At 43.3% G+C, this 26417-nt stretch overlaps 9 protein-coding genes across 9 annotated transcripts; 6 read left to right on the forward strand and 3 right to left on the reverse strand.

Annotated features, from left to right (window-relative positions):
* Positions 1-65: 65 nt before the first annotated feature.
* On the reverse strand, positions 66-5570 carry EAF01_008537 (uncharacterized protein). Its single transcript, XM_038916793.1, has 10 exons — positions 5058-5570; positions 4368-5007; positions 3985-4309; positions 2931-3918; positions 2306-2831; positions 1858-2243; positions 1688-1746; positions 1009-1638; positions 777-955; positions 66-719 (listed from the first exon to the last, which is right to left on the reverse strand). Exons 1-10 carry the CDS (start codon positions 5355-5357, stop codon positions 199-201), a joined length of 4554 nt encoding a protein of 1517 aa, XP_038768155.1. The 5' UTR covers positions 5358-5570; the 3' UTR covers positions 66-198.
* A 1091-nt stretch (positions 5571-6661) lies between these two features.
* Positions 6662-7990, forward strand: EAF01_008538 (uncharacterized protein; the record flags this gene model as incomplete). The annotated part of the gene is made up of 3 exons (XM_038916794.1): positions 6662-6870; positions 6940-7367; positions 7419-7990. 3 exons carry the CDS (start codon positions 6662-6664, stop codon positions 7988-7990), a joined length of 1209 nt encoding a protein of 402 aa, XP_038768156.1.
* A 1126-nt stretch (positions 7991-9116) lies between these two features.
* On the forward strand, positions 9117-9809 carry EAF01_008539 (uncharacterized protein; the record flags this gene model as incomplete). The annotated part of the gene is made up of 1 exon (XM_038916795.1): positions 9117-9809. One exon carries the CDS (start codon positions 9117-9119, stop codon positions 9807-9809), a length of 693 nt encoding a protein of 230 aa, XP_038768157.1.
* A 619-nt stretch (positions 9810-10428) lies between these two features.
* Positions 10429-11505, forward strand: EAF01_008540 (uncharacterized protein; the record flags this gene model as incomplete). Its single annotated transcript, XM_038916796.1, has 2 exons — positions 10429-10447; positions 10505-11505. The coding sequence occupies 2 exons, from the start codon at positions 10429-10431 to the stop codon at positions 11503-11505; spliced, it is 1020 nt and encodes a 339-aa protein (XP_038768158.1).
* A 1412-nt stretch (positions 11506-12917) lies between these two features.
* On the forward strand, positions 12918-14450 carry EAF01_008541 (uncharacterized protein; the record flags this gene model as incomplete). Its single annotated transcript, XM_038916797.1, has 6 exons — positions 12918-13248; positions 13295-13530; positions 13581-13692; positions 13742-13903; positions 13962-14084; positions 14140-14450. 6 exons carry the CDS (start codon positions 12918-12920, stop codon positions 14448-14450), a joined length of 1275 nt encoding a protein of 424 aa, XP_038768159.1.
* A 539-nt stretch (positions 14451-14989) lies between these two features.
* EAF01_008542 (uncharacterized protein) lies at positions 14990-16405 on the forward strand (the record flags this gene model as incomplete). Its single annotated transcript, XM_038916798.1, has 1 exon — positions 14990-16405. One exon carries the CDS (start codon positions 14990-14992, stop codon positions 16403-16405), a length of 1416 nt encoding a protein of 471 aa, XP_038768160.1.
* A 646-nt stretch (positions 16406-17051) lies between these two features.
* Positions 17052-19904, forward strand: EAF01_008543 (uncharacterized protein; the record flags this gene model as incomplete). The annotated part of the gene is made up of 3 exons (XM_038916799.1): positions 17052-17243; positions 17276-18115; positions 18147-19904. The coding sequence occupies 3 exons, from the start codon at positions 17052-17054 to the stop codon at positions 19902-19904; spliced, it is 2790 nt and encodes a 929-aa protein (XP_038768161.1).
* A 1966-nt stretch (positions 19905-21870) lies between these two features.
* On the reverse strand, positions 21871-22770 carry EAF01_008544 (uncharacterized protein; the record flags this gene model as incomplete). Its single annotated transcript, XM_038916800.1, has 1 exon — positions 21871-22770. One exon carries the CDS (start codon positions 22768-22770, stop codon positions 21871-21873), a length of 900 nt encoding a protein of 299 aa, XP_038768162.1.
* An 819-nt stretch (positions 22771-23589) lies between these two features.
* On the reverse strand, positions 23590-25506 carry EAF01_008545 (uncharacterized protein; the record flags this gene model as incomplete). The annotated part of the gene is made up of 4 exons (XM_038916801.1): positions 23590-24610; positions 24660-24904; positions 24958-25248; positions 25303-25506. 4 exons carry the CDS (start codon positions 25504-25506, stop codon positions 23590-23592), a joined length of 1761 nt encoding a protein of 586 aa, XP_038768163.1.
* Between the last annotated feature and the right edge of the window lie 911 nt (positions 25507-26417).

Below are 26417 nucleotides of genomic sequence, written 5' to 3' on the forward strand. Positions count from 1 at the left end.
ATCTACTGGTGCATTCAAGTTTCTTAAAAACTGGTGAAATATTCTCGTCTCCAATGGAAGATAGGAGGAATATTTCACAATGAAGGATAGGACCTGGTACAGAAATGACATACAATTTGACAATTTAACAATTTAACAGGCATTAAGTTCAATCTCGTCAACAAAACATGCATGAGGGAATTTGACTATTACCCTCTATTAATTCTTACTCATACCAACCAATTTATCAGCCTCTCCACTCTCTTTCACCATACCCCAAAACATGCCCTTTTTCTCAATTAATTCTCTTGGACTTCCCATCTCGGCTACTTTCCCATCATCCATCACTAGAATCTTATCAAAATCTCCTACTGTACTAAGTCGATGTGCAATAACCAACAGCGTGCTATCTACAAATTCCTCGCGAATGCTTTTCTGAATAAGCGCATCCGTTTCAACATCTACAGAGGACGTCGCCTCGTCGAGAATGAGAATTTTTGGGCGGCGAATAATAGCACGTGCGAGACAGAGAAGTTGGCGTTGGCCTTGGGAAAGATTGAGACCACCTTCCGCGATTGAGCTGTTTAGAGAGAGGGAAATGTTTTGATTTTGAGATGAGCTTGATAATGGAGTTGCAATGCCAGAGCTAGATTCAGAGATGAGATGAACTCGGCGAAGGGAGTCAAAGAGAGCTGTATCATCATATTCATTATCTGCATCCAGGTTACTGCGAAGTGTGCCTAGAACTCTGTTAGTGCTTTTTCTTTTCCTTTTCCGGAAATCCGGAGAGCTCTAACCTGAAAACAACACTGGATCTTGAGGAATAATGGCTAGATTGCGGCGCAGGGATTGTAGCTTTAGCTTCGAGATATCATAGCCGTCGATAACAATGCTGCCTTCTCTCGCTTCCAGGAAACGGAAAAGTGCCAATGTTAGCGTAGATTTCCCGGATCCAGTGCGACCAACAATCCCGACCCTTATACCATGTTAGAATTGAAACTTAGTGGGGGTAAAGATTCCGGATATTACCTCATTTGTCGATCAATGCTGAAGTTCAATCCTTTTAAGACAGGGTCCAGATCATGGTTGTATGCAACGGCCAAGTCTTTCACTTCCAAACAACCTGCTGTTGGCCAACTTGCGGGAGGTTCCTCACCATCTAAAGTCTCTGTGGGCATCTCTGTGTATTCGATCACACGCTCCGCCGCGTTCATTCGTAACTCGAGAAAACCTGCATGGAAAAGTGACCAAAATAGGGCACTTGAAAATTCCAGAGATATAGCAAGGACAAAACCAGCAAGCCCTGCATCAGTCACAGTAGCGGCTACAATCGCTGCGATTGACATTGTGTATGCCGCAGAGGCCATGCCACCTACTCTCCAAACAAGCCAATTATGACATAAAGTAGTATTCCAAACTGTTGAGCTTGCATCGTCGATCCTACGATATACCTTTTCAAGGTAAACATCTCTCCTTTCGAAAGCTCGTATTGTAGTAATGCCAATCAAAATTGTTCGAAATTGTTCAAATATGAGTGATCTGTTGGTCGAATCCAAGCGTCTCGTTGCTCTCGCGGCTGTAATGGCTTGGAGCGCTAGATGTGCGGACAATGCAGATACAGCAAATGTTAAGAATATTACATATGGTGATAAAAACATCCTTTTTATTTTATTAGCAGAGGTATTTTCAACCAGAATCTACTACTTACCCTGCAATTGCTATGCCGAATAACCTAAAAACATCACCGAATCCCCATGTGAGCGTATCCTGAGGTCAAAATATGTCAGAAATGGGAGCAGTCCAATATGTGAAAGATTCCACAGAATGAATGAAACAATCAATCAATCAAGAGGTACAGATGAAAATAGGCATACTCACAACAATATCGAAGTCGACTGTGTTGAAGTCGGTCGTGAATCTATTCATAACCCTTCCGAATGGCACAGTATCTATCCAACGCAGAGGAGCTCTTAGAACTTTGAATAACATTGCCTTAAAGAGCATTTTTGAACCCCGAATGCATTGCTTGTATGCATAAATATAGCCGTAGATACGAAAGATGCTCATGGCGACACACAGGGCAAAATAGGTTCCAAGATAAAAGGTTGTACTGTGTTTCTCTAGTACATCAGATGATGGCACGGTACCGTTTATATCGAATGCCGAGGAAGTCAAGAAAATTTGCGATTGATCGAATCTTGCATGTAAATTGCGCTCGTTCTCACCATCAGTACTGGTCCAGAATCGAAGCCAATATGTTCGGCCTAAAGATGAGTGTTAGTGTTTGTCCTCGTAAATCATTGTCAGAAAACGAATGAGATCTTACCGAGATTAAATAACGTGGTCATGGTATAGATTAGAAAGAACATAATTCCAATAGTCCATCCGCCACAAGACTTGAGCCATTTTGAATAAACTGAAGATCCAATGTTTCCTTGTTTGCGAAATTCGTCCAACACAAACTTGTGAGGATCGGTCTTTTTCATCATTGGAGAATTGTAGCCTAATGTATCTACGATGGTATCTTCCTCCGAAACATCTTCCATGGCGGTTAGAGTCTCGTCGGTATCATCCAGGCTTTCGACAGGTGCACCAAGATATTCTTCTAATTCTTGAACGTTAGAAAATTGCTTGGCAATACCATCCTCAAGCTCTACGATAGACTTGACATGCGATTTGCACAAAGATAAATGGTGTGTTGCTAATATGATAGTACGGCCAGCGCTCAGCTTGCCGACGAGAGCATTGTTGAGGATGAACTGGCCAACGTGAACATCAACAGCACTGAATATATCGTCTAGCAAAACAATTCCAGCACGTGAATACAGAGCTCTTGCCAAAGTTAATCGCCACTAGATCACCAATAAGTTAATTTTGTGTCATAAAGTTGAGTTTAATGGCAATGGTCAAATCAAGATGCGACGAGGAGAGCACGGGCATGTACTACTTACTCTCTGGCCACCACTTAAATTGATTCCACCAGTCCCAATCTCTGTTTCGTGCCCATCTGACAGGAGTTGAAGATCTTTGGTCAGAGCACAAGCTTCAATGACTTGTTCATAACGATCCAAATCTAGTGGAAGGCCGAATAGCACATTTTCCTTGACTGTACAATTTTCTATCCAGGGGAGCTGTGCAACAAAAGCAATCGAGTTCGGAACAATCCAGTTATCTTTATTCGCGTGCTGGTCATAACAATCGGATGGCTTTTTCGGTACCCTAATTGTACCAGAGATGAGCTCTGCTTCGCCAAGCATTGAACTCAACAACAAGCTCTTTCCGGAACCGGTTTTCCCGCAGATGATTGTTAATTTGTTGGCTGGGAATGAGATATCGATGTCTCGAAGAATAAACCGATCACTTTCGGTATCTACATACTCGGCGTCGGTGGGCCAGCTTATTCTCGCATTTTCAAAAACTATCACGGGAAATTCGGATTCGGTAGGTTCGAGTGGTTCTATTGGGCTAGAAAGGATGTTTCCGAGTTCTGGCGAATGAAGAAAACTCTCAACACGTTGTAACGATACGTTGGCAGAAATCATCTGCGTTATTATGTTGGGGAGAGATTGCATACAATGATCTAGCTGCAGAAATACACCAATGGCAGTGAACGCTTGTGCGGGTGTTAGCTGTTGGTATATATATGAGTGAACTCCCAGTGCAATGGCGGCAGTCATGAGTGGATTTAAAATCCAGCATGCAATCAAAATTATTCTGGACATCATAACATCCCAGGTTGCTGTGAGCTCGATATCTCGCATTGCCATGATTGATTTTTCCCATCGATCCTCAAGAGCGGAGAATTTAATCTGGCGGAACCCTTGAAGAGCTTCGCCAATGATTGCAGCTTTCTTATCTCTAGTCTGCATTAAGATTCCCTGCGAGACTGTAAACTTCTTTGCGTAGCGACGTGAAATGGGAAACGTTATGATGATAAAACTAATAAGTTAGTTTCGCGGCTATGAATAAAATCCCCAAGAGAGGATTAAAAAGTAGATAACGCACCAGAACCCAAGTAAGATTCCCTGCCAACTCAATAACGTAATCAGAAACGCTACAGATATTATGATCCGGCCGGGGGCTTGAACAATTTCGAACGTTTGCCTGGCACAATCACAAATCCTTCCGTTGTCTACTCCAATTAAATTGAGAATTTTCTGGGATGTTTTATCAGGGTCTATCTCATCAGAAGGAACGCCATCTTCGTTTTCTGCCATTGCAGGCCTGCCTTTTGCATCTTTGCGTCGCATAGTTTTCTCAAATATCAAGGCTGATAGTTGAGCTCGCATTGGGACAGAGACTAGGCTCGTGCTTGTAATATCCTGCATGGCTGTTATATAATGTTAGATTGATGATAACAGAGACAGGCTTTGGTGATTGACACATACCTTCAACCCAAGAAGCTAAAATAGTGGCAATCCCAAAAGCCAGTATATAAATCCCTAGCTGCTTTCCAGTTTGGCCCGACTCCATTGCATTTAGTATCTTGAAGATTGCTAGTTGTGGGCCAATAGCAAGAAAAGCATGGATTAACCCGAGAATAATCTGTAGAATAAGTGACCATTTATACACCTTCAACAATCTCACCCACAATCGACCAGTGCCACTACTAGCCATCCATGCATGGCTGAGAGTCTTTGATCTTTTTGCGTGGTGCATTGTTGGTAATTCTTCCATATCTAAATTGTTCTGTTGCTTCGCGTTTTTGAGCAAATACTCTATTGACGAAAATGAGAATCGACTGAGGAATGAAACGTTGAATTCATTTAAAACCAGTCTTCCATGATAGAACACCTGCGGTCGTCGAGGTATCGATATACTCGCGGTCCCAACAGCAAACAGAGTAGTCATCTGGGCAATAAATAACGCAGTAGAAGTTGACCATGAGCTTCTCAGAGTTTCTTGGTCCTCAACAATGACCATACAAAGGAAAGCAAGGCAGGAAGCTGCGACGTATGTGCCTTGTGTGTAGCTCACAATAGTATCTTTCGTATAGCATACAGCGAACACTTGTATCGTCAACAAGAACTATCATAATTAGCATCACTGCTGCGAAATATTTTAGACCAAACACTCACCCATCCCACACTATTAGTTGCAACTTGCTTAAGGGGATAAGTAGTACGACCAAATTGGAGGGTTTTCAGAACAAATGTTAAGACGCCTAAGAAACTAAATATAGACAGGCATATCTTTGGAGCCTTGGAGTTGAAGCTGTTCTCACTGACGGTAGTTGTGCTTCCATCTTTATCGTCACCCCAGCTTGGAGTACCCTTTCGTCGGTATGGAGTACGTGAGATCGTGACAATCGATGGCAGTGTAAACCCTCCGATAGCAGCCAGTCCAATGACTTCTGCAACGATGCTTTGAAATTGCATCCTCACGGGATTATTTCAGAAATTTGCGACAAAAATCATACAAAGAAAGACACTTGAGAAAAGGTGCTGATAAGAGAAATTTTATAGTCACTTAGGATTGATAAGGAGCTGCGCGAATTTTGAGTAGGAAATACACGCTTCCCAGGGGTAGTGGTTGGTATCTCGCATAATTGCGATAGTGAATTATCGACGACTCATGCAGTCAGATGTGTGGCAAAACAGATGAAAGTGTTGATGATGATCAAAATATTTGCAGGATTAACCCAACCCTAAGCCTCTCAACCCCCCCTGAACTTTAGTACCCGCGATTCCGCAGGCCCACTGGTAGAAGCATTATGTTGGGTCTAGGCCTCATAGAGTTGCCGTTCAGTATCTCATTACTGTCGACATGACACGAGGGTGAATAAACGATTCCTACTGAAGCTCAGTGAATGTAGGGAGCATACACAAGCACGATGGTGAGCTGCCGAATTGGCGGTGGCCATGCCATGTAAGAGACGCAGTAGATGCACCAACTGACCCCACTATAGCTGTCAATTGGAAGCTTCCGCAGGGTTGACATAAAGATTGTGCGTGTCGCCCAATTCCTTCATTGACCCGCGTTTGTCGCGGGATACCATACAATCAACGTACAAGAAATCCTGTATCATCCTTGATCCATGGAGCGAATCAGTGATCAGAATGCACAGCTGCGAGATGCATAATGTATGTCAGCCGTTTTGGCGGTGCGCCGTGTATTTGATCGCATTTGATACATTTTCCCGGATGATTCATGCGGGGTTCAGTTTCCCACGCTGACTTCAATAGGATCAACAGATAGATAACTGTTGCTTCATGTAAATTGATTGCATTGTCACCATGATCTGTCTGCAGTCAGTGTGGGTGGTGTATTAATAGTTTATATCGCGAATACGCGCAAGATAATAGATACCAAGAGCTTAGCTTCTCATCGGCAAATGTTTATCCGTTATCATCTCCGCAGTATTTCCGCAATCCAATGAAAGCTTGAAGCTATCGGCCAACGTAAATCGTTCATCAACAACCTCACAAGCACCAAAGACTCTTGGTTGTCAGAAACCTCAATTTTTGAGGGAAGTTTTTGGTTACGATGTGGTACGTGTAGCATATCTCACTGCTCTCGTTCCCAATAAGATCATATATCTCAACTGCCGATGTAGCACTCATGTAGGTATTGCAGATGTGATAGCAACTGGTGCGGAGTCGAGTGGGGGAAGTGAAGTATATGTATTGTTCTCTTCTTCTACTTGTTGAATACTTCCCTCTTCATTGTAAGATACATCAGAATGGCGACCATTCATCATAACCCCCCTTTTCGCGCCGAACATTTGGGTTCCCTTCTACGCCCAACAGAGCTTCTCACCAAACGTAGTGCTTTCGAGAAGAATAATCTAAGCCAGGAAGAACTTACACAAATTGAGAATGAGTCTATCAAGCAGGTAGTAAAGCTACAAAAGGAGTGCGGATTTAGGGCCGTCAGTGACGGAGAATATCGGTTCGTTGTTTCGCACAATTTCATCAACTGTAAACTGTGGCACACATGCTTACTCAAATTGGATGGCAGACGCGCTGTATTCTGGGGAACGTTCTTCGAGGAGCTCGACGGTATGACCGAAATTCGCAACCCTTCTATGGATATCTTCCGTCCTTATGTTCCTGATATCGCTGGATTTATCGAAAAAGGACATAAGCCAGGTCAATCTTGCCTCTGCACCGGCAAAATAAAGCACACTGGAAAGTCGACACTCATTGGTCAATTCGAATACTTGAAAACTCTTATACCTGAAGAGAAATGGAGTGACATCAAACTGACGATGATTGCCCCACCGTGGTATCATCTCAGATATAAGGATGGAAAGGCTTTCCCCAAAGAAGTATATGCAAACGATGAGGAATATTTCTCGGATATTTCGAAAGCTGTTAGTGCAGAGTTGGACATCTTATACGAAGCTGGACTCAGAAATGTGCAGTTTGATGACCCAAATTTCGCATGTAAGTATTTTGACGCAATGCAAACATAAGCAAAAGCTAACAATGTAAAAGATTTTTGTTCCGAGAAAATGTTGAAGGGTTGGGAGGAAGACAAATCCAATACTAAAACTGCTGAAGAGTTGCTTGATGCCTATATTAAGTGTTACAACGACAGTATCGAGAAACATACCTCGAAAATGCATTTTGGTCTGCACATTTGCAGGGGTAACTTCATGGGATCACGTCACTTTTCCGAAGGAGGTTATGATCGTATTGCTACCAAGCTCTTTCAGAACCTGAATGTAGCAACATACTACCTTGAATATGATACACCACGGGCCGGAGGCTTTGAGCCATTGCTCTATCTCCCATCTCACAAGAACGTTATTCTTGGAGTCATCACTTCAAAGTTTCCAGAACTCGAAGACAAAGAGAAGATGAAGGCAAGAGTCATGGAAGCTGCCGATATTGTAGCAAAAGGAGCAGGGCAAACGAGAGAAGAAGTATTGAAGAGATTGGGCGTAAGCCCTCAATGTGGGTTTGCTAGTCACGAGGAGGGTAATTCATTGGGGTGGGAAGATATGAAGAACAAGTTACTTCTGGTCAGGAGTATTGCGGATGGTATCTGGCCTGGTGAAGCTTAAGCTGAAGGAAATGAAAAGTTGTACAGTCGCATATGATTGTAATTCATAATTGTTAGTACCAATAGTCTTCATGAACTTTTGATATCAATTCTTTCCAACATTAAATAGCGCTTTGTGACGCGCAATTATAAGAATGAAGCTAGTTAATCCGTTACCCATGTCGAATTTTGACCCCACTTTCCTCCTTCCTGAGACTTTGCACACACAGCCCTTCTTGACAAAATATCAAGATATACAGATATTAAATGCCCTCCTCCCATAAATGTCACAAACGGCCGGATGGTGTAGTTGGTTATCACGTGTCCTTAACACTTTACACCTGTTAAATACGGACAAGGTCCTGGGATCGTGCCCCAGTCTGGTCAATTCTTTTTGTTTTTGCTATATGTACTCCTCCTGTACAACAGTACCCAAAGTCCTTTCTTTGATAGATAGACGAGCGGCCTTTTTGCTTCACTTTTTGCTCTCAGAGAGTTTCATGAGAAAGACTTCGCAATGTGGGTATGGTATCTATAAGGTGGTGTGGGTCAAATAGTGAAGATTTTTTTTACAAATTGTGCCTAAGCGAATTGATGAAGGGGTTCAAGATTCTTGTCTTGAGCTGCTCTCTTTGATAGAAATTTTTGGGGGGTCGTGTTTATCTTATCGGGTCAAGAGATAATGATGGTTCTCTATCCATACACCTGGATTAACATGAATTAACACGTTAGAAGGTGTGCATGTTTCCAGATGCAACCCCGCATCCCCCCACCACATCCTTCAAAAGTAGAAAAAGTAAAGTCTCCGATGTGCTGCCGCTTTAATAATATCATCAGAGAGCAACGGTGAAGGAACTAACTAATTACTTATTGGTGTCTAGCCAAGATTACTACGCGTCTTCTGACGACTCTGAATATAAATGAAATGCTCTGATCTTTCTGCTTTCTCCATGTTATTGATGCACTTCGCATAGAGTTTAATCCTTTTGATCAAAGATTTTGTGATATCAATCTTCATTACTTTCGTTGCGCCGCCCTTGCGCCAGGTGAACGACTGTTCCATAAACGACGCGTTTCGATATCGACGTTGTCCCCAACGCATCTGTTTTCTACCATTGTGTTTCGTTGAAGTACACAAGCTATTTGCAATGGAATGCAAATCACAGTCGTTAGCCCTGTCTCCGGAACACCTCACTACGTTCTCTTGTTTTTCAGAACTTCCAACAGAGCTCCGTCTCAAAATTTGGCATCATTGCATACCCGCTCCTCGGGATCTACACATCAAATCCAAAAATTATCAAAGCATTACAGGGCGATTTTCATTCCGGGGTTGGTTTATTGATAGCGCTAGCTTAATCGTTGGTGGTGACGATACAAGCGCTATCCCGACAATACTTCATGTCAATAGAGAGGCACGAGAGGTCGGATTGACAAGATACGAGTTAGCTTTTGGATCCTACCACAGAGTAGGAACAGCATACGTTGATTTTGAAAGAGACACCTTGAATCTAACTCAAGCGGGTTCTAACTGCGTATTCATGTTAGTTGGAGGTCGTTTCGAGGGTATAGATCATATAGAAAAGGTCCAAAATCTGGAGTTCAGGGTGCAACTACATTTCTGGGACTCGAACGATTTTTGTTGGGACGATGTGATACAATTTACCGGATTGAAAAAATTGAGCTTGAGAATATTTGAGAATTTCATAGACGAGAACGAAATTTTAAATGTGAAAATGGCACTGGAGGATTTTGCGCGTCGACATACCGAGTGGAAGTTGCCAGATATTAGGGTTGGGTTTGATAGACCTGGTATGACAAAATGGGTAACTTTAGAACTTTAATGGTTTTTACAGCATAGAAATCGACTCGGAGTAGTTTTCGAATTGACTGCTGGACCGAAGACTCGAGTCAGCAAGGACCAAGGTTGGGGTGCTATGTACCTTCTATTAGATTTGATCTTGATTAGCCTTGTGGAACGTTTGGACTTGATATAGCCCGAGGTGATGGTGCACTCGGTATTCTTCTCCTGGGGGCACGTAACAATGTATGAGTCTAGCCTATTCTTGATTGTTTCTTTCATTTTGAAGTTGATGGTCTGAACAGTTCGTTCTGGATTGACGAGGAAAAAAATTTCTTCCTTCAACAACGACTGTTGTTATGAAATTTAGCAAGTCGCATTCTTACAAGCTCTATCAGCTCGAGTGCTTTTGTGTGGCGTACTTGCTATGTGGGAACTCCAAAGGCGACAAAATCTTTTACAAGGAACTTCAAACTTGGATGAACATCGAATGTGGGAATATTCTAGAATGACCACATCAATTCTCAGGCGGCCCTTTCGATGGATGGATAGATGGCTAGGTACAAGTGATTTCAGTCAGATGTTTCTACGTTCCAATATCCTAAGACAACATGGTTCACCGTTATAAATCATTGCACACTCTTCAATAACCATTCCTCGCAATGTCCGCTGCACATCCTGGTTAGCATTGTCTCTACCTGTATTCTGCCCATACATTTCATCGCTTTCTTAAATCAGCCGCCAGGAGTCCCAAAGAAACTATCATGTATAGAAACGAGCACTCCGAAGATTCGAATCCTCCTCATATAAAACACGAAAACACCGGTACAATCCGCAATCGTCTCCAAACCCTCGCTATTCACTTCGATCTGGCAGACGATATAAGGACAGAAAATACGGATATGTCAGATCATGGGGAAAAATCAGAGCTTGTCATGAGATGGGGTAAGGCCATGGCCAAAATCTGCGAGGTCAACCATCGTGGGCTCTATCTGCTTCTTATGTCATTTTATCATCAAATTGATCACAACCGTCGGCTTCTCCAACTATCCAGGGATTGCTCTACTTCTAATGTTCAGGGACTACAGCCTTTTCTGAGAGGCATTCCTGAATCCAAAAAGTTAACCTCGGAAGCTTTGATATCATATCTTCAGCAAAACCATCCTGAGCCAATTTTTCGATTGGTTAAGTGGATGCAGATCAATTTCGGGCAGAACTACTTCCCTCCACCTGACTTCTTAAAAGTCTCTGGCTTTTCGGACGATATATGGCAATTTGCCGTCCTCAATCCACCAGCACGAATTCGAGATCGATTTAACGTAGCTGTCACTCGGAACAACGGACAAACGTCGGTACGATGGCACGGTACTGCAATCAATACACTTCACTCGATCCTTCAAAATGGTTTCCAGACCAATAAAATCTGGACTGCTGGAAAACCAGGCGTATCATGGCGATATGCTTTCAAACAGGGGGCTCGCGACGCACTTAAAGCTGTCCGTCATCCATTATATGACCACGGCATATTACTAGGTCTGGAAGTGGCCGACCCGCCGGTTCCTTCAATTCTCACTCATTTAAAGACCGATTCCGACAAGTTCATGGTGAGGTATGTATTCGTGTTACCTCCAAACACGCCAAAGCCTAGGGCTACAGCTTCGAGACATATAGCGTTGTCGATGGAGGCGGCATTTAGGGAGTGGCCTAGTGAGGTGAAAGATGGAGACATGAGTAGTTAGATTCCTAGGGTCAAAACATTACCTGACGGTCCTCCCATCTCTTCGTCACATTTAATGTACTTTGGATGGGGGAAGTTCTTATCGTTTTGTGGTTTAGCTATCAAGGCAAACAATTACATGCATCCCATCTTACGAGAATTCTGAGCTTATCTCATTAGAACCTTTGCCGTGTCATGACAATTCAAGGTACTTTGAATTTGAGTTGATGAGCATGAAGCTTGACGTTGCAACAGTGGACCGATCATCGAATGGTCAAATAAAGACCTTGTGACAACCCCCATAACGACGCAGCCTTGTTCATAGGTGGTATATCAAATATGCATCTCTTATCTGATAGAATTTTAATAATGGTTTATGGTGGTCTATGGCGGCCAGAACATTGCCGCCAGATTTGCTTCCATTTGAAAATTTTACCTTCGATGCATGAGCTGTGCGTACAATTGAGGTTGTACGACCCTACAAGCCGTGATCTAGATCTTGATATTTAATTCTATAGAGCGTTCCTTAATGGGGTATTCAGCTCGCAGCTACAGACTAGCGTAGACATGGCTTGGGTATGTTGGAATGTGGTATTGGAAACTGGATGGACATGGGGCCGGGTACGATTCTGCTAGTCCAAGAGATGGGCGAGATATTGGATGTCAAAGATTGAGGTTTAGGAATTCTATCACCTTCCTCATTGAGTCATTGCTTCCATTCCGTCATAAACAATGTTGTTGAAAATCGAGCAACCTGATATATAAAAGCAGTGCTTAGAAGATGCTCGATTCGGAAGGCGGATGCATTGTATGCAGTGCTAGCAGCGCTATTGAAGAAAGCACTGTCTGCTTAGAAGCTAAGATATCTGTATTGAACACCAATAACAACACAATTTCATAGCGCAACCAATTCAGGCAAATCTCACAAACTTCAATACAACCTCCATGAGCGCCTCGAACCCCCTGCACTGACCGAAGCTCAACTGTATTTCGGCCAGCCAAGTTACAATGCGAAGCCACAAATATCTTCAAAATTCGATAATGAAATTTCAGAATAAAATGGTAAATTCGAACCTTAATGCGGTTCCCCGCACATTGCGGAAGGCAATGTCAATTTAACTCTATTCTAACGTCTTGGCCCCCTTGGCACGAGAGATAACATGCTCGGCAAAATATCGCAGCTTCCTATTTAGATCTACCGAGGCCGGCCAATACAGATATTTCTTCAGTCTGATCTTATGATTTGTTTAATGTGTATCTTCAATATGTGTAACTTTCTGGATGTTATGGAACGAGTTTATGAGCTTCTTGTTCAGAAACTCCTCCAGAAAAGTTCCCGTTCGTAACCGCAATTTGCCCACATAGAATTCTATATCAAACAGCATTCTCCCTCTCCTAGTACCTAGCTCATTGTACTCATCGACTTCTGCAAAGATGAAGCTTTCCCAAATATTCACCCTTGCTACTGCAGCTGCTGCTGCAGGTGTGGCTATTGCAGAGAAGGTCGACTATAATGGCTACAAAGTCTTCCGTCTCAAGGCTCAAAAAGACAATATCGAGAAGATTGATGACATTGTATCTTCGTTGAATCTTCAAACATGGAAAAAATCTGCCAAACTTGGAACGGCTGATGTGGTTGTACCACCTGAGCAGGTCGACAACTTCTTGAGAATTACTGAAGACTTCTCAAAACAGGTCATGCACAATAACCTTGGAGAATCTATTGCGGAAGAGGAGCACGCTGATACATATTCCATAGAGGCTGGTAAGTTTCATTGGCATTTTCTAGAGTTGTACTTAACAGGTATTAGCTCTCGCACCAAATGCTACGTGGTTCACTGCATACCATGCATATGCGGACCACATACAATTCCTTAAAGACCTTGTCACTGCACATCCATCAAATGCTGAGATTGTGACTGCTGGAACTTCCATTCAAGGCAATCCTATTACTGGTATTCATATTTATGGTAGTTCCGGTAAGGGAGTTAAGCCAGCCGTGCTTTTCCACGGTACTGTGCATGCTAGAGAGTGGATTACAACTTTGGTAAGTCAATAGTCAAAATTTCGACAATGTGGCAGCACTAACATTTATAGACTGTTGAATACATGGCGTACAACCTTCTCTCAAACTATGCCAGCAGCACGGAGATCAAAGGATTTGTTGACAAATATGACTATTATATCTTCCCGGTTGTAAATCCCGATGGTAAGTTTGAGAGGAGTTGCTTTTCCGGCATAGCTAAATTCGACCTTAGGCTTCTTATACACTCAAAGTACAAATCGGTTGTGGCGCAAGAATCGTCAGGCACCGCCATCCTCTTCAACTTGTTATGGTAGAGATATCAATCGAAACTGGGAGTATAAGTGGTCAACTGCCGGTGGAGCTTCCACGGACCCTTGCGCCGAAGATTATAGGGGTATGTATTGTCAATTGGCCCCAGATTATCTGACAAAAATGTGCTTAATAACGTATAGGAGTTGCTGCAACTGATGCCCAAGAAACCAGAGCTCTTGCTGCATACTCGAACAAGATCAAGGCAGCTCAAGGTCTAAAACTTTTCATTGATTTCCACTCGTACTCTCAACTCATGATGTCTCGTAAGTCGAATCAACCTCAAAACATTGTACAAATTTTCTAACTTGATATTCACAGCGTATGGATACTCTTGCACTGCTTTACCAGAGAACAATGCCAAGCACCAATCTCTTGCAGCAGGTTATGTTGCTGCCGTGAAAGCAGTTTATGGAACCGTCTTCACATATGGTCCTATCTGTTCCACAATTTATGCAGCCACTGGAAACAGCGTGGATTATCATGATGCAACCGTTGGTGCTGATTTCTCTTTCACCACTGAACTGAGAGATACTGGAACTTATGGTTTCGTTCTACCTGCTACCCAAATCACACCCAGTGTCATCGAGGCATATGCTGGAGTAAGATCTTTGTTGATCAATATGACATGAAAGTCAAAACTTCCGACTGCAACCTAAACAACAGGGAACAGAATTTCATTGTTTTGGATAAGGAAGGAAAGGGTGGTGCGGGCGGTATGATATCAAAATCAATAGAAAATTTAACCAATTTATGTTTTGCTGTAGATGTGTGTTGAATGAAAGGTCTAAAAAAATATAGTATAGTCTCGCGCAATGAGGTAAGATGCACTGTGGCTGCTGATTGTTAAATTGATCTCATTGGTTGTTGTCATGTGACGTATCTGTGGCTGACAGCCCTTGCAAAAATAATCAAATCAACTAGTTATCAAATCTTGTGCAAACTCAAATAATTACAAATTCGACGTATTTTGAATATATCGTTGGGTGTACGATATATTCAACAAACGTCAGTCAATATGTTCATATCATAACATTTATATAGTCAATCTTTTCCTTTGTAACATCAGATCATCAGGTAAAAGCGTTGCTTTACCCATTGAGCCTTTGGACTCATTCTCGAATCTGCGGCGAAGGACTTATGTGGATTTCTCCCTTCTTACTTGTTGAACATGTGGCTACGCACAGCTCATATGCCGAGATGTGTCGTGCCATCTACCCTGCCTGCTAGACGCTGTCGTCCTAATAGCGTGTCAATTTCCTCACAACGAGGCATTACCAGAAAGTTCTCACAGACCTGCAAAGCAATGTCCAGCGGTGAATCGCCAATAAGAGCTGAGCCAGGTAGAGTCCAAAACAATGGTCAAAGTCTAAACAACTTTGATTCCGCTCATGCGTCGCATCCTCAGAAGATTGCGGAAACTGATACAAACATGAAAATCTATCGAGTAGTCAAGGATTCGAGTCCTGATATGATAACTGAGAAGAGGATGGAGGATACTAGCGAGGGCATACAGCAGGAGTCCGACGCACACCTCGAAATATTCACAAAATTCCTAAATCAACTTGAGGGTGATGGCTATACGGCATTTAAAGAGCCATCACCCTATAATGTTGCGACGCAACCGACTACTACAATGGAAACAAAGTCCACTTCCACACAGATTGCGCCGGAAGTTAACGCCACAGGCGAGGAACAAGTCCAGGTTTTCGCAAACAGTCTGCCACGCAATAAAGATCTTCTTGGGGAATCTCAGAAACCGGCTGCCGAAAATGCCAGCGGCTACCAAGGACACGAGACAGCCGATTCAGGTACGACGACCAGTCAAGATATGGAGATGCCACGCAGAATCGATCAAACCATCACCATTTGTCTACATCTAGATGAAAAAGTCACAAAAGAGTTGGACAGAGCGGTGGCTAAATACTCACAGTATATACCAACTATGAACAATGGTCGGGCGAACATTGCAGTTATAAAGGGTTTGCCAGTGCAAAATTGGAGGCAATACCAAGTGTTCATGCGGTTTCTTCAATGTTGGAGGTCTCCTTTCAACATGGGACGAGTAAAGCCTGCCATGACACGCTTGGGGCACTACTGGGAAGTTTACTGGCAAATAGAGGACATCCCCGAAATCTTAGCCATCCGTCAAACTTTCCGTCAGGTATTAGAGGACGACCTTCCGCATTATAACTTTGCCCCTGACGCTCTCTGGGAAGCGAGAGCCGTACTCGCTCGAGGTCTCAGTCCAACTCAGGCACGAGAAGTTGTGGATTCAATCAACATAGCACATCCGGATGGAATTGACTTGGGTATGATCACGCGGTGTGTTTTAGTTCATACCATTTTCAGTTATAGCAAAGTTCGCACAACCGTCACTCAATCCCCGGAATTCCCCTTGATGGGTATAAAGTCAGATCAATTATCTCATGGCGCCAATGAGCACACAGAAATCAAAACCTTGTGGAATCGCTTGATGTCACAGATTGATACCACATTCTTCAAGGTCAGGAAGCCAAGTAAGTCTTACAAGACGGCGCCTAGCAAAAGACCACAGGAAAAGAAACTCGTTCCAAACTCAAAGTAATTAATTGACATCCCCTCGACGTGATGCATCAATTTGAATTCTATCGAAATCAACATTACTCACCTAGCGCTAGTATTTAGTAGGATTTCAAAAACGCCCGAGTTGATCGAGACCACGATTTATGTTGGAATCTGGACATCCATGGATGGCACTGTAACGTCCTGACTCAAATCTAGACAGAGATATGAAATTGTGATCTTGGATTCCGGAACTCTTTTCGAGAATTTATATCTCGACAAGATTGAAAAGGTATAGGCCTAAGGTATAGATGATGACCAGCAGAAGATCGTCCTAGCACAAGACAGAGGTACCATCCATATGAATAAAAGTATTGAACTAGTCCATAGTTCTATCGTGCTGATACATCAACGATAGGCATTCTTCTCCTAGGGCTGCTGTGGCCAGGTGACTATTTCTCTCATTTGGATGCCACTGTGCATCAGTACAATAACCCTATGCCAAAAACGTGCAAAAGTCGTAACTTTGTGTTTCCTTTCCTCTTTGTTCGGGTGCAATAGGACGGCAAAAATTGGCGATTAGTGTGTCTTTTCAAACTCAAGCACTTCTTTGTTCTCCAATAGTGAAGTCTACAGCTTCGAGGTATTTGATTTCTTTTCAACATTTATACAATTGCGATGCCGGAATCATGGAGCCAGAAAATACCACAAGATTTGAAAGAAGACATTCCGAACAACCAGATCAAGATGATTCTTATGAACAAGTCCGTAAATCCTACAATACAGTTGTTCAGGAGAGGGATGGCCTAAGACAATATGTCAGTGAGCTCGAGGAACAAGTACTACCTCGCTTCGATGTGAATGGCACAAATCTAGCTGAGGTATTTGTTACGCAAAAAAAAAATATCTTGAGCGAGTAATATCTCTCGAGGGCGCTATCGCCGAAGCCGAAGCCACGCAGTCTTATGAAATCGACAGAGCGCAGCGAGACAAGGCTGAGCTGCAACATCAATATGATGAGTTGTATCAAAAAACATTTGGACAAAATGGATACAGGGACCGATTGGAAAGTGCGCATGTTGCGCTCGAATTGGCGAATGATCCTCAACCTCCCGATGTTGTGGAACTTATCAGACAGTTAGCGCGTGCAAACAGAGAGAGGGATGAGTTCGACCACGAGGCTCGTAGGTTGGGAGTATGGGCCGAAGAGCTGAAACTTAATTGGAATGCTTCAATGGATGATGTTGAAGAATTAAAGAAGCAAAAGGCAGAATGGACAAATCTACAAGATAATTCGGTTGCTTTGCAGGAAGCTAACAAGGAAATTGAACGATTACGGGGAGTACAGGAGATAGAGGATTCTTACCGCGTGGAGGCGTCAAAGCGAGAAGTTTCACAACTACAAGAAGAGAAGGCTGCGTGGGAAGAAGACCGAATGAAGTTGGAGGGTCGCGCTGCGGAATTATCGCTATCAATAAGAACCCTGGAGGATATGTTGGCTGCTGCAGAGGCTCAGCAATCGTCTGATGTAGAAATGTCTGATGCAGGCGATAATGAATCGGTACGCTCATCAGGACCGGAGATTCTCGGAGATGCTGTCTGGAGACAATGGTCGGAGAGGCTATGGAATCACATTCAAGCCAAGCCCCAAGCAGTAGAAGGTCTCTTTCGCCTAGCTGCAGCAAATTTGTATCGACCCGGGGGTGTACTACCAGATGTAAACCCGGGGCCAGAGAGTCAACAATTCCCAGGCGTAACTTGGGTCAAAGAATTGATTGACTTAGTTTGAAGAAAGCACCTGGAGAGAATGGGCAAATGAAGTAAATGATTTTGTTTTGAATGTACCTCATGAGATATCTGCATTGTATCATTTGGCCGAAGAAGGACAACAAACAGCAGGCGCAGAATGGATTCGTCAACTTATTGCATATGCTACCCAATTACCTTCCCATTCGGAGCTTCCACGTACTTTTAAAGAATATCAGCTTGGCGCCGAACTCAAAGAAGCTAGAGCCCGAATCGAAGAGCTCGAAAGACTGGAAGCGGCTGGAGATGAAGCAGTTGGTCGTGCTCAATTTTTGAATGCCACCAACCGGCTACTCGAACAGGCACTTGAAAGATCCTACAAGAAAATCGCGGATAAAGAGCAAGAGATAAATGGAATGGCGGGCCAATTTGAAGATGAAATAGAACAATTGAATAGGAATCTCAAGAACTCATATGAGCAGACAAATCTTTTTAAAAGCTTATACGAAAAAGAGAAGAAAGCTCGGGAGGAAAATGATGAAATTAAAAAATTGCAAAGGGATCTCAAAATGGCATATGAAAGGGGGAATCATTTCAAAGAGCTGTACGAAACAGAGAAGAAAGCCTGGGAGGAAAATGAGGAAACCAAAAAATTACAAAGGGATCTCAAAATGGCATTTGAAAGGGGGAATCATTTTGTACAGCTGTACGAGAGAGGAAAGATACTTTCAGATGAACATGAGGATGTCTGGAAGCAGAAGTTTGAGAAGGAAGTTGTGGGCGCGGATAGGCATGCAGCTGGTTTGGTTGAGGAAATAGAGACATTACAGGGAAGATTGAGTGGAGCGCATGGTGTCATCGCCGAATTGGAAAATGAAGTCGCAAATTTACGAAGTCAACTCACTGAAAGAGACGCAGTCGGTAGCGGCGACGGTCCAAGTATAGCTGTTACCGCGCCCTCCAAAGGCTCTCAAAGCACATCCTCACATCGCACTCTCTCATCCTCAAGTCATACTCCCTCTGAGGAAGAAGAATCTGCTTCCGAGGAGCTCAAAATTGCAAAGACAGATCTTTATAACACGCTTGAAGAAGTAGAAGAACTCAAACTTAGGCTCGGATTTGCAAATCATGCGTTTCAAGATATGAAGGAAGAATTCGAGAGGAAAATTGATATAATTGAGAATAATGCAAAAGAGGAGGTTACGGAAAAGGAGAGGCTCGAGGAAAAATTGAGGATTGCGGAGGAGAGGATCAGGAGCGGAGTTGAGGCTGAGATCCGGAGACTGGAGAGGGAGGGACTGTTGGGTGCGTCGGTGGGGGAGGGGAATCCAATAGGAAGAGGAAGAAAAGCTGCGCCCGGAGCACTGAAACCTAAACCCAAAGTACCAGAAGAGGAAGAGCTTGAAAGTCCTCCGATCACACCGCTCGAAAGTCCGTTGGAAAGCCCGGATATTTTAATGAAGGACGATGATGAATATCATGATCCAAAGGGGAAGAAGGGTAGGGCTAAGAGTAAGAGAGTTCCAGCTGCTGTGGTATCGGAAGCTGGAAGTGAGGGGACGATGGGGGTGAGGAGGAGTACGAGAGAGACGAGGAATAAGAACCCTGTGTATAAGGAGCAGCCTCTGAAAGTACTTTTAGGGAAGAAGAAGAGTTCGGCTGGGAAGAAGAGGAAGACTGAGGAGAAGGTCGAGGAGGGAGGAGTTGTTGAAGGTGATGTGCGAAATGAAGACTTGGATGGTGCTAAAGACGGGGAGAGAGGTAAGGTCAGGAGGAGGGGAAGCAAAATGGTGTAAATTGCGGTTTTATTTATTTAAAATTTAAAAGGCAGTTGCATGTAATCAATGTTCATGCGAATTGAGTTCGTATTAAATGGACGAGGTATAGTGAGTACCGAAATAACCAAGTGATTCAGAGTGATGGATGTTACCAGCACGGAAAGCTTGTTCGACGATGAAACAAGTCTATCATCGACAATAAGACTATGGCAATGATAACATTAGCTATTGTCTGTCTCTATCTCCATTTTTATCGCAATTGATCTTATGTATGACCTGTATCTTCAAGCTTTCACATTTCCTACTCCTTATCTCCCACAAAGCTGTCTCCCGCCTACATTCCCTCCCTGCTTCAAAACATGAGAATCTAGTGAGGGCTTATATACATTTATATCTCAAAATGAAATCTCTATCTGCATGGAAATATCCCACACCAAGCTCTCTGAATATAACTGAAAATTACAAACTCTCAATTCCATGCTCGAGCATTTTCCTAGCCTCCAACAAAACAAACTGGAACAAGCAATAAAGGGAAGGGGTATATAAGAGTGCGGTTCGCCATGCAAGTTATCATCATGAAGACTCGAAGAGGAGCAGAAGCTGAGGAATGGGGTAGAAAGGTACAGTAAAGGAAGCACCAAAAGTCGGAGATACCATCGCGCAGGTGATAAGATTATAGATATAATAAAGACGGGGATATGAATCTCTGGAATATGTAACTCTCATCTCATTAATCAAGTTTGACAAATGACAATACAACGAATAATCGACAATCGAAAAAATGCGTTTTTATTGTCAGAAATTCACAATCTTATCATTAACAATTATTACTCAAAACCGATGATTCATACCATAGAATTGCAACCTAAACTATCCAGCTAGGAAACCATCTTCTTTCTCTCTGCCCTAGACTTGAAAGTTTGGACAGGCACTTCCCATGGGTTGATCATCGCTACTGATCGTTTGTTGTGTGTGGAGAGTATGAGTTTGGGGATGAGAGGGTGTTTATATATAGATACCTCATTATTCGATTACTAGGTAATTAAAATGGGGTGGAGGGGGAAGGGCAATCAATAGAGATCTTCTATGTGAACTCTCGATATAGGTCAGGAATACAGTGAATAAACAACCTTACCTTACCCCTCTTGTGACTTTTTACAATTTCAGGAGTTTTATATAAAATCCTCCATGCGTATGGTATATTCAAGGGCATACACGCAGAGTGATCGTGTATGGAGCGAATACAGGATTGTTGGTGTTCTTGGGAGGTTGGTAGGTTACTTACTTCTTCCGTTGGGAATCAGTTGTGGATGGATATCTACCATGCTGTATGTGTGTATGTGTGGTGTTAAATAATGCTTCCTGGTTACGTTGTCAGAACCCTCCCTATTATGTTTGATTTGGCAGTGATTACCTAGGGATATTCGATGCAATATGAATGAGATCCACAACACAAATGAATGAATACGTGACAACAGTAGGTATCCAGTATTTTGTATGCGTGCGAATCTAATTCCACGTTCAAGTCAAGTCAAGTGCTATGTAGCTGTGATTGAACCGAATTGAGATAACCCTCGAAGGTGAAATGCATCTCTGCCCTGTAAACACTACCAGGCATTACTTTCGAGAGTTGATGATTGAATAGTATGTTGAATGAGAGGTATATATACTTCACGAGAGAGCTAATGCTCTTGATCACCTATATAAGTGGAGTAAGAAGTGTTTGAAAAGAATATTTTATTCACTCTTTGTAGCCAGTTTGCTGACAGGGAGCTAGGCAACGATTATACTGATCGCTCGAGTGTTTGAGATAATCTCACCTTTGAAGTAAGACGTGCAACAAAGCGCTCAAAAACATGGACGGACCAATCAAATAGTCGAAGTTAGGTAGCTTGGGAGGATGAAGTGATGAGTTGAATATCAATATTCACCTCCTCACCCCCCAAATATCCTCAGACCTAGGTGGAAATATACCATCTCTCCCTCAAATCTCCAAAGTCCCCTCCATAACCTTAACCGCCTCACCACTCAAAACCACTTTTTCGATTTCCTGACCATCCTCCTTCGTCTTCACATCTACAAAAATATCATTCCTCCTCCTCATCTCCACACCCTGCTCAAACCTAAACTTCATTTCCTTCAGTCCCTTCCCCTCCTCCTTCCTCGTCAAATAACAAGCCAGCGCACAACTAGCACTTCCCGTCCCAGAATCTTCCTCCGCTTCAAACATTCTCGTTCGATATCTTTTCCTTCCCTGATCTTCCCCAACATGTACATAATACAAAGTCGCACACAACCCATTTCTCCACCCCTCATCTAAATCATCCGTATTATACGAACTTGGATTCAGGTTTTTGAATTCCACCGCTCTTGCTAAATGTTCCAGAGAAGGAAGATTCACAAGCACGAACGCCATTCCGTTAACGATCGAAACGATAGGACATTGCGATTCTTCTCCCGTATCAAAGTCTCTAAACGGATATGTTTTCTCATGAACATGTACATTATGCGGTATCTCCGCCCTGGCCACCTTTCCCCCTTCATCCAGCGAAATTGGGATTCTCCCAGCTTTGGTGATGAGGGCCTCTACACTCTTCATTCCCAGATAATGGAGTACGAAGAATGTAGTTCCGATAGTAGGATGACCAGCGAAGGGGATCTCGGCAGAAGTTGTGAAGATGTCGACTACCACTTCCTTTGGATTCGAATCTGCTGACTCGGGGAGATGGAGAAAAACGACTTCGGAAAGATTGAATTCTTGAGCGATTTGTAATTTTTGGGTTTGGGAAAGGGTGCTGGGGGATTGGGGACGGATGACGGCGAGAGCGTTACCTAGATAACGGATATGTGTGAAGATATCGAGGTTGGTGAATGGGATAGGCATTTTGAAGTGATTAGGATTTTACTTCGGAATGGAGGTCGTAATGAGTAGGCTGAATAAAATGCAGCGTCGACACACTCTGAGAATTTGTGGAAGTCGGAAGGATGTCCAGCAAGATGAGGATTTTCAACAAGTAAATAACAAAATGATTGCATTACAAGCAAGACATTTGATCGCAAAATTTCGAGCACTTATATGTAAGTGAGCTGGATGAAGAAGCACGTTATGACTGTTCCCACTGGAGATATCAATCCTGACTCATATATTTCCCCTTGTAAGATGCTCGACTCCGGTTTCGTGTTTGGATAAAGCTAATCGTGTACCCCTTACGTGTTCTGATTTCCAATCTACTTTCAGTGCAATTTGAATGTCAATATAATGTCAAGATGGATAATAGATATAACTTTATGAAGTCGACCAAAATCGAAGCGGGGTAGTCGGTGTAACAGCACACGTGATTATAACAGAAGCTCAAGGGTGAAAATGACATGGCGACGATTTCCGCATGACAGCAAGAAGCCAAAAGAAGGGTTGAGTTCACCTGGTACGTCTTGTCAAGAATTGTAGATTATTCAGTTCATATTATTAGTGAAGCCATGCGGGAAAGCTACACAAGCTAACTAGTTAGGATACCATGCGGAGTTTGAATTTGGTTACGAAGCTCACTATTTTCACACCTTTGAGCGTGGGAAGGTAATACTGGAAGAACAATCCATTATGCTTTTGTATATTATCTATGTAAAACCGCTGAAACCGAACAATCAATCAAAAACACCAGGTATCACATCGTACTATATCCCCCGTCCATATCCAAAAAAAAATCTAAACGATCTTCTCAGGTTGAGTCTCATGCGCAATGCCCTCATGACTCGAGTGACCACTCTTTTGGTCTCCAGCAGTGTATCTAGCCAAAGCAGGGTCATAATTAGCAGTTCCTGGAACTTCACCCGCCAACTCTTCGAGAGTCTTTCTCTTGGTCTCGGGAATGAGGAATGTGGTAAACAATCCCAACAACATGAACAATGCGAAAATTTGCATAACATGATTTAACCATGGACTGGCTGCAGCGCCAGTAGCGCCTGGAGCAGCACCTTTTGTTCGGAGTGGTCCGAAAACGACTTGTGCAATAATAGCTCCTACTTTTCCGGAAGCAGCAGAGATACCGTGAGATGTAGATCTGTAGCGTGTAGGGAAACATTCTCCTGGTACGATGAAAGTGGTAGAGTTAGGACCGAAGTTGAAGAAGAATTGGGCGACGACGTAAAGGGCCAGAAGGGCATGACCGGAAAGTTTGTTGTAAGCGAATCCGATGATGATGAAGAGAATGGTAAGAATGGTGAAGCCCATAAATTGGATCGGCTTACGGCCGAGAGTATCAATTGTAGCGACAGAGACCCAGTATCCAGGAATGGCACCAGCACAGACAAGAATAAGATTACCAACGGCAGTTTTGTAAAAAACTTCATACATGTTGTGGCCACCTGACCATCCAATAGCAGAGAGAATGACGGAGTTGTTGAGACCGAGACCATAATAGGCGACATCAAGGAAAAACCATGAACCTGCTGTACCGAGGAGGATTTTGCCGAATCTCCATTGTTTGTAATGAGCGATAAAGTCTGACCAGCTGGCCTTGGGGATCTCGAGCTCTTGAGCAGCTTGATTGTTGGTGGTAGCGCGAGTGATCTCGTCTGGTGCACCATGGCTCTTTCCTTGCTTGTAGGCTTGTACATCCTCGCTAGCTTGTTCAACATCACGGGCAACATCAAAAGTGTATCGAGGAGTTTCGGGAATGGTCAAACGATAGTAGAGAGCAATGCAACCTGGGACGGCACCGAAACCGCTAGTATCCATTAATGATGTGTTATGCCAAAAGGAGCAGATGAACTTACATGATAACACGCCACATCTTGTCGACAGCAAGTTGACAAACGCCAGTGCAAGTTGAGGCCTTTGATCCAGTCATGAGGGACTCTTTGAAACCTGCGGTGACAATCAAAGCAATGATGGCAGCAGTAAATTGACCAATACCTTGCATGGCGAATACTGCGTTCATCATAGCTCCTCTCCATTTAGTGGTTGCGAATTCGGAAGTGATAACACTTGACAAAGGATAGTCTCCACCAATACCGATACCCTGATATATGTAAGTATGTGAAGCGGAAAACCTCAAAACAAGTGCTAGCTTACCATCAATACACGCCAGAAGATGAATAGACCGACAATAGAGACAGCGTGTGATGGAGAAGAAAGGGCTTGAGCGAGAGTAGCAAAGATGATAATCATCAACTCAAGACCATACATCTTCTTACGACCGACAACATCTGCAAGCCATCCGAAACCAAGTTGACCAATGACAGTTCCACCGGAAGTGGCAACCTTAATAGCAGTATCACTGGATGTGGGAATCGTACCCTTTGAGACACTGTTCTGGAAAAATGCTATTCCCAACATAGAGGTGACCAAATTAATGGCGAAGATCTATGGCAACGATCAGCAATGACCTCCTCCAGTGTTGTGATTACATATACTTACATCGTAGGAATCGGTAAAGAAACCAATACCTGCGACAACACAGGCACGGACGTGATACCATCCAAATGGAGCTCTATCGATCTCGGCAAGAGCAAGACGTCTTCGCTCGTTGGCGTCTGTAATATGGGCGAAATCATTGTTGAAGTTGTGGAAGGCAGAATTTCCACCTACGGTAGTGTGGAGGGCAGGGGCAGGGGCAGCCATTGCGACGAATTGAAGGAATATTACCTTGGCAACGAAGTTTGTGGTGAGGACTTGGTGCGAGTGCTTGACTGAGGAGAGAAGGACTTTTGCAAAAAGGAAATCAAGTATCCTTATATTTCTTCCTGCAAGGTGGGAGTCCAGTTGTTGCTTACTTCAGAGAATTGAATTTTAATGTGAAATCCATGGAGGATTCTATTAGGCAAGGAGCTCCGAGTCCAAAGTCTGGGCATCCCAAAGTGACAATGGTTAGATCAGAACTGATTCTTATAAAAGTCCCAGTTCCCGGGTCGCCAAGATTACATTTTCAGCAGTGAATAAATATCTAGACCACTCATTTGGGGTTATCGGGCTGGCGACCCCGAGCAAAGGGCAGAATCAACTTTGTGGCTTGAAATCTTGCCATTGTGTAGCATGTAGATGTCTGACTTTGAGATTTTTGGCGCCGTTGACGATCTATTCAAGTAATAGAGTTCAGCCTCTGAAGGCTGTAAATGGCCGATGACCTTTTGGTAATTCTAGACGGGCAGACGGGGAAGTGAAAGAGATCCAGGACCCTCTAGGTGATGTCCGAATTTAGTGCAGGATCCATTTGTACCCTTATTTTGACGCCAAGCCCGTTGATTCGTTGAATCCAATCAACTTCCCCAGATGTACCACGCAGCTTTTGAATATGCTGAATTCATTGGTCGAGTATCATTTCCAAAAGCTCGAACTTTGATGCCTGCATGCTCTAAGATGACATGCTCTCTAGAATAATTTCAAATTTATATCCAAGGAGCTCCAAATCCGGAAGGTGCAAACACGTGGAGCGATGAATCAACCAGAATTAGAAATCCTCTAGAGGACCAGAACATGTTGCTTTCGTGGGGTCTGCAGTCTGCAACCTGCAGTCCGTAGTAGCTTCGTATAAT

This window comes from Botrytis porri (genome assembly GCF_014898465.1).
Source record: "Botrytis porri strain MUCL 3234 chromosome Unknown BPOR_011, whole genome shotgun sequence".
Classification (NCBI taxonomy): Eukaryota; Fungi; Ascomycota; class Leotiomycetes; order Helotiales; family Sclerotiniaceae; genus Botrytis; species Botrytis porri.